General features: G+C 57.7%; 1 protein-coding gene across 1 annotated transcript; it reads right to left on the bottom strand.

The window, feature by feature from the left end:
• Nucleotides 1–1035: 1035 nt before the first annotated feature.
• Nucleotides 1036–6638, bottom strand: Siglec10 (sialic acid binding Ig like lectin 10). Its single transcript, XM_078031500.1, has 11 exons — nt 6289–6638; nt 5829–6212; nt 5415–5699; nt 5131–5178; nt 4760–5023; nt 4455–4502; nt 4103–4360; nt 3704–3988; nt 3504–3594; nt 3311–3419; nt 1036–1370 (listed from the first exon to the last, which is right to left on the bottom strand). The coding sequence occupies exons 1-11, from the start codon at nt 6326–6328 to the stop codon at nt 1104–1106; spliced, it is 2079 nt and encodes a 692-aa protein (XP_077887626.1). The 5' UTR covers nt 6329–6638; the 3' UTR covers nt 1036–1103.
• Between the last annotated feature and the right edge of the window lie 637 nt (nt 6639–7275).

The following is a 7275-nucleotide window of genomic DNA, read 5'->3' as shown; positions in this document are numbered from 1 at the left end:
AGTGGATGTTATCTTTGAACGTGATCTGCTATTCTCTGCTCTGACCCAAGAGAAAGATTGTTTACTGACTGACATCATTCCTCTACCTAAACTTGGAAACGTCAGTGAATCCCCGACCAGCTTCTTCTCACCTCCTAAGTGGTTGAGTTTTGAAATTAGATGTCTTCTTTTGTAACCCTTTCCCAGCTGTTGAGCATCTTGACCCTGTTGACTTTAGAGGTGTCTGGCCTGGGGCCCTCTGGGCTGCTTTTCACTCAGGAGCGCCCCCCCTGCAGGAGAGATAGTGAAACAGCGGGGAAAGCTGTGGATTTGGAGTCAGAGCCATGAACTGGACTCCTGGTTCTGCTCTTGGCTCCTGTGTGGCTTCAGACAAGCTAGTTGAAGTTGACCTCTCTTGAGTTTCAGATATCTTCAAACAAAGATACTCTCTGTCTTATACATTTTTTACTGAAGGATACAGCTATAAGTGATTGGCTTACAATGTGATGTTTTGGAGTCCCGGGCACCTCTTAGCTTTGGTGAAGGCCCTGTGGCTACATCCCAACATGGCTGCTGGCACCATGGTGGAAGTGAGAGAAGCAGGTCATGTGGCAAGACAGGAAGCCAGAAAGTGGAGAAAGCTGGGCTCGCAAACTCGTCTCTTGAGAGCAAAACTACTCTGCGAGGTAGGCATCAATCCCTTCCAAGGCTAGCCACCCTCCCTTGGGCCCCGCCTCCTGCAGGTTCCACCCCTCAACAGGGCCACACTGGAGACCCAGCATCCAGCGCACATGCCCTTGAAGGACACACACTCAAACCATGTCCAAGTCACAGCAGCCACCTCCAGAGGCCCTACCGGTCAGAGTCTGTGAGATGGCAGCGCTCAGCCAGGATGGTCCTGCATGTATATGAGAATCGTCGAGTTGGCTTCTCTAAACACTGTATTCAGAGAAGGCCAGTGGGGACAGATTTGTTAAGCTGTTTCCAACAGCCTGGGCCTGGGATGGGGCCACCTATCTGGGAGGATTTTCTTGAAATAAGAGACTTAGGACCCTGTTCCTTGAGCCTCTTTATTGCCTGCCTTTCTCCCCAGTTGAGGTCCTAACCCTAAAGCCCAACAGCCCTCAGTGGAACTTGATTTCCTGGTAATCTGTGTGGGTGTCTTTGGGCATCTGGGTGGCCCACGGTCTGTGGCCCGGGAAGGTGAGAGTAGCATAGTGGAGCTCCTCTGGGTCATTCTTGGGGTCCAGGGCTTGGGTGGACGATCTGGGCTTTGGGCAATGGAGGGGAATAGAATACAGCTCCTCTGGATTCTTCTTTGGTTCTGGGGAGTGAGTGCCTGGAGAGGGGGTCCAAGAAGGGCTGCTTGGTGTAGCCTTCCGATCCTGAGCCTGAAAAGACAGCAACAAATACTGAGGCCTACCTCGTGCCAGGTGCTGACGGGGAAGGGGTCAGGTCTGGGAGTGACGCAGCGTCCTGCCCAGCTGAGCCCGTATTCCATCTTGGGGGCCAGCACAAACACTAGACAAGCAAAAGTGTGATAATGAATCCATGAGAAATTCAAGCAGAGGGGGAAGACAGTGGAAAGGAAGGTGGGGTCACTATTAGGGTATCCAGGAAGAGGAAGCACCATCCCAAAGACACGCCTGCTGTGTTCACCGGGGGCTAAGAAAGGGGAGTCCCTGGATGGATGAACAGGTAGAGCACATGTGGCAGATACAGTGATCTTACTCGGCCACAAAGGGGAGGAGCCCTGCCACTTGTGACAATATGGATAGGTCTGGAGGGCTGGGCAGAGAGTGGCGTCTGAGTGTGAGGAAGAGCAAGCCCCGTGGGTAAAGCAGGTGAGTCTGGAGAGACAGGTGGGGAGCCAGGTCAGCAAGGGCCTTGCACACCTGGGGAGGTCTTTGGATTTACTCAAAGTCTGGCTGGAAGTCGCTGGAAAGTGAGATATTTTGATTTATGAATTTATTTAAATTTATATCTTATATATTATAGAGTCAGAGGAAGTTTCAAAAATAGCACAGGGATGTCCCACAGGCCCTTCGCCTGGTTTTCCTGTGGTTACATCTTGCAGAGTTTGTGGGGCAGCATCCAGACGAGGAAGCTGACTGTGGTACAATGTGTGTGGAGTGTTCTGTGTGATGGTATTGCCTGGCTGGTGCTGTGGGCTGCGCGGAGTCTCCTCCACGTTCATATGCTGAAGGCCTGATTCCTAATATCTAAGAATGTGACTGTGTTTGGAGACAGGGTCTTTAAAGAGGTAATTAAGGTAACATGAGGTGGAGTGAATGGGCCCTAGTGCCGTAAGACTGCGGATCACAAAAGCACATGGAGGAAAGACCAGGGGAAGACCCAGGGAGGAGACGGCTGAACAAGCCAAGGAGGGTCCTCAGGAGAAATCAGCCCTGCCTGCATTTATCAGGGACTTCCAACCGCCAGAAGTGTGACAGAACAGACTTGTGTTGTTTAAGCTGCCTGTTCCCGGGTTCTTTGTTACGGCAGCTCCACAGACTAGTACACATAGATAGGCCCGCGGGACCACTGCAGTGGAGACCCTGGACTGCACGTTACCAGCGCGCTCCTCTTGCTGTCCTTCCAAGTCCTGCTTAGGGCCCACCCTATTCCTCCCCTGTTCTCCACCTCTGTAATCTCATCAATTTGACAATGGGATGAATACTGAATGAGACTGGCCTTTTTCACAATTTTTTTTTTTGTCCCTAAGACCTGTCCAACTTGTTGCGTGCTTCAGAAGCAAGTTCCTCTGGGTGCTGAGTGGTATTCTGTGGGATGGGCATACTGCTTGCAGGATGTCATGGGGTGAGGCAGAGTGCGTGGAGTGGGCCTGCAGACAGTGGCTGTGGTGGCTGGGGAAGGAGTCAGTGCATGGGCTGCAGCAGTGTGGGGGGGAGCGGTGTGGGTGTGTGTTGAGGGGATTTGCTGCCCGGTTGGTTGTGGGGAGTGCAGAGAGTCGTGGAAGATGGTTCTGGGGCTTTGGACTTGTCTGGGCAGGTGTGGTGTTGGCTAAGGTGGGGACAGAGGGGGAGGCAATATGGAGAGTGGTCAGAAGATGGTTTGGGGCAGGCTAGGTGTGAGATGCCCACCAGGCATCAGGGTGGAGATGCTGTGAAAGGGGTGTTGCTGTGGAGTGCAAGGAACAAGCCATAGAAATGAAGGCTGGCGAGGTGAATTTGAACTCCACACTTGATTCTTTGTCCACCCTGAAGTCTACAAGGCAACGGCGGGGGCAGGGCAGGGAAGAACGTGGGCAGGACAAGAGGGGGACGCCTGACCAGAGATAGAAACGACGGGCAGCAACGTGGCCACTCACCCGGCGCCCGGCCTTGGGGACCACGTTGATGTACTCCAGGATGGTGCTGCCGCGGGACACCTTGGGCCTCGCGCCTGCCTGGGGCGGCGCCTTCCTCAGAGTCTTCACGCTGCGGGAAGCGACCCTGGCCTGACCCCGCTGTTACCCCTGCCCTTCCCCAGCCCCAGGCCCCGGCGCTCCTGCTCCCACTCACATGGCCAGGATGATGCAGAGGGAGAGGACCGTCATGACGCCGATTCCCAGAAACACTCCGCGGGAGAACGCGGTGGGGACAGACGCCTCCTCTATACAAGGAGAGGGCCGTGCTCACTGTCCCCGGGTCCTCCCAGCTCCCCAGCTCCTGCGCCCACCGCGGGACCCTGCGCCTGCCCCACCCAGCCACCTCCCCCTGACCTGGCAGCAGCAGGATGGTGGCGCTCTGGGTGCCCTGGGCGTTCTGGGCTTCACAGCTCAGCCTGAGGTCAGAGCTGAGCGCCCCGTGCAGCCTCAGGGAGCTGTTGGCCCAGGGCCCCACGGAGCTGGAGGTGACCCTGAGGGAGGCATTGCTGCTGTTCCCCTCCAGCAGCCCCTCCCCCAGCCGCCAGTGCAGGGAAGGGGGCGGCCAGGCGCAGGAGGAACAGCTGCAGAGCAGAGCCTGGGCCGCCCAGGAGCAGGAGGGTCCCAGCAGCCTTGGGGCGTCTGAGGAGCAAGGAGAAGGGTCAGCAGATTCCACCTCGTCCCAACCCCAGAAGAGTCAGCAGATGCCACCTCGTCCGGACCCCAGGCGTGCCCTCCCTCCCCTCCCGCACTCACAGTGCACAGAGAGTCTCAGGGAGAGGTGCTGGGAGCCCAGCAGGCTGCGGGCATGGCAGGTGAATTCTCCTCCATGCTCTGTCTGCACCCGGGGCAGCTCCAGGACCCCAGGGTCTGAAAGCCACTTAGGGCTCAGGGTCTGCGTCCCCCAGGTCCAGCTCAGCCTGGCTGGGGGGTTGCTGTGGGTGACACAGACCAGGCGCAGGCTTTGGCCCTCCAGGATTGGGAAGGATGTGCCATTCCTGATGACTTCCGTGACTAGGGAAGGGAAGAGGCAGAACTGACCTGTGGCCCCGTCACCTGGGCCCGCATCAGGGCACCCAGAGGCCCTGCTTCCTCTTGCCCTTCCTACCTGTCCTATTCTCTTGGGAAACCGTCACCCTCAGGTCCTCTGGAGGATCTGCAATGGAGACAGGAACCAGCTCCAGATGGGCTGGGGCTTCCCTCTGGGCAGAGGATCCAGCCCAGGACACTGAGGTGGTGGGAGGGCAGAATCACGAGCTGGGTCCCCACACTGACTGCCTAATGGTCTAGCAGGGCAGAAGCCTGGTGCCAGGGCCCTGGGGTTCTAGGCCCCCCAGAGCTCTGAGACCCTGTCATGGCCTCTGCCCCTCCTCTGCTCCCCTCCCAGACCCAGGACCTTCTGGACACACTCACACTGCACAGAGAGGTCCAGGGAGCCCTGCTGGGAGCCCAGCCTGTTCTGTGCTCGGCAGGTGTAGAGCCCCGAATCTCCAGGCTTCACCACGGGCAGCTCCAGCTCCAGGGTTCTGGGGCCCAAGGGGGAGGACCAGGAGAGGACTCTGTCCTCCAGGACCCAGCTCAGAGTGGCTGGGGGAAGGCTGTCAGCAGCACAGAGGAGCCGCAGGAACTGGCCTTTCTGGACTTCCAGATGTGAGAAGTTTCCCTGGGTCACTGGGGCTGAAGAGGGACAGACAGAGAAGAGCTGCAGAAAGACCTCCCCTCCCGCCAAGCCTCGTCCCTTCCCAGAGAGGACTGACCCAGCCAGCCCGGCGGGCCCTCGGTACCGGATGCATTGTTGTGGAGAACTTGGATGACAGGCTCTCGAGGGGCATCTGCAACAAGAGTGGGAGCTGACTTCAGCGGGGGGTTGCTCCTCACAACAAGAAAGGACTCCCTTGGAAGAGAGAGTGTGACCATTCCCACAAGGACAAGTGACCAAGGGCCACCAAAGGCCCCAGCCCCTCCCAGGCAACACCTGGGACACTGCACCTTGCTCTCTGTGGACTCTTTAGACCATGGAGCTGCAGGCTTCTCCACCTGACCCCAAAGCGTGCAAATTCACACTCACAGGCCACACTCAGTTGGACGGTCCTGTGTGTGCTGACGCCTTGTCTGCTGAAGTCCACTCGACAGGTAAGCCTAGTGCCATGGTCCTGGGGCTGTGGGGTGAGGCTGAGCACTGAGGAGTGGGAGGATGGTGGCCTTGTTCTTTGGGAGGGGATGGCAGCCGTGGTCCAGGAGAAAGAAGGGGCCGGGCATTGCTCAAAGGCTTGGTTAAACACACAGAGAATGCTCACAGGCTTCCCGGGCTCCAGGGTCTCGGGAATGAAGACATCTGGCTTCTGAGTTAGGTCTGGAGAGAGGAGGCCAATCCTAGTTGTCTGGAGTGTGTCCCTGAGAGCCCACCCAGCTCAGGTCCTGGGGCCGTCGCCCGCAGTTCATCCCTAGCATGAAAGGCAAGGGTCCCCACCACATCTCCTACCTGTCACTTCCAGAGAGAACTTTTTCTGGAAATTAAATTTCACTATGGGTCCTCTCTCCACGCGGAAGAAGTAGGTCGCCCTGTCCCACCACTGTGCGTCTTTGATCATCAGGGAGCAGTCATCTCTGTTGGGGTCCCCCATGAGCTGGAATCTGCCTTGGGTCCTAGATTGCACCCTTCGATGTGGGTTGTTCGTGGCCACTGGATCCCCCTTGTCAGTGTTGGTCCCTTCTTTGAACCAGTATCCATAAGCCGAGTTAGAAGCAGTTCTGGGGTCGTCCCTGGGGTAGGAGAAGGAGCAGGACACCAGCACGCACAGGCCCTCCTGCACTGACGCCGACTCCTGCACCTGCAGCCAGTACTTCTCTAGCTGAGCCTGGGACCCTGAGGGGAGACAGAGGCTCAACCTGCAACCCCAGTCCTGGCCCTGGCCGGATCCCTCCGGTCCCCTGCCACTCACCACCCAACAACAAGGACAGCAGTGGCAGCAGGAGTAGCATCTCGGCCTCCGGAGGCTGGGTCCTGCTAGAGGCTCCTTCTCCCCTCGTGCTGTGCTGATCAGGGAGGGCAGAAGGGGAAGCTCTGGCGGAAGCTGAGCCCAGGGACTGCAGCCCATCACTAGAGCTGCTCAGACTCGTCTCTCGGCCCCCGCCCACCTGGCCCCTCCTCTCCACCTGGGGCGGGGTTCTGACTGCCTGGAGCCTGCGGGTCTCCGGCCACCTCTGGGTGGGGGAGGGCAAGGCCGTCTGGCCTGGGGTCTGGCTGTGGGTGGGGAAGTGGGGGCACTCCCACCGGGCCCTGGGTCACTGAGCAAGCAGAAGTGAAAGTGCATGGTGAGCAGCTGTCCTGGGGTCCGGGGGGCGGCGGGTGCAGGCAAGGAGGACTGGTCCCGCCAGACAAGACAGACACCTGGTAAATTAACTTTCCCATCAGAAAAAAGAATAACCTTTTTTTTTGGTATAAGAATTCATCTACTTATACTTTTTTTGGGGGGGGGGAGCAGGGGTTTACCTGAAATTCAGATTTGACTAGATGTCTTGCTTTTTTGATTTTTTGAATCTTGCAACCCTGGACTGATCTCCGTCCCACCCCTCATCCTCCCTGGTGACCACTGCCCACCCGCCCCCACTAGGCTTCTGCCCACTTCCCCGTCTCCCCTTCCTCTTCTGTCAAAAAGTTGTCACTGTGTTTGTAATCCCTGTTGGGACTTGAACTCCAGGCCCAGACCTGGGCCCACGCTGGGGGTGCTGGGCAACGTAGGGGGCTCCGGTTGAGCCAGTGGAAGGACCGCTCCGGATGTTATCCGGTCCGCCTGTTTGGGCCACGCAGAGACCCAAGGCTTATCCACCCAGCCACCATGCACCTCATGCCAGACACTGTGCTGCATGTGGGGACACACAGGGAAAACCCCACAAGGGTTTGGTAAACACAAATTCTTCTCCTCCTC

This window comes from Ictidomys tridecemlineatus, chromosome 15 (assembly GCF_052094955.1).
Source record: "Ictidomys tridecemlineatus isolate mIctTri1 chromosome 15, mIctTri1.hap1, whole genome shotgun sequence".
Taxonomy (NCBI): Eukaryota; Metazoa; Chordata; class Mammalia; order Rodentia; family Sciuridae; genus Ictidomys; species Ictidomys tridecemlineatus.
This window is presented reverse-complemented; position numbering and strand designations above follow the sequence as displayed.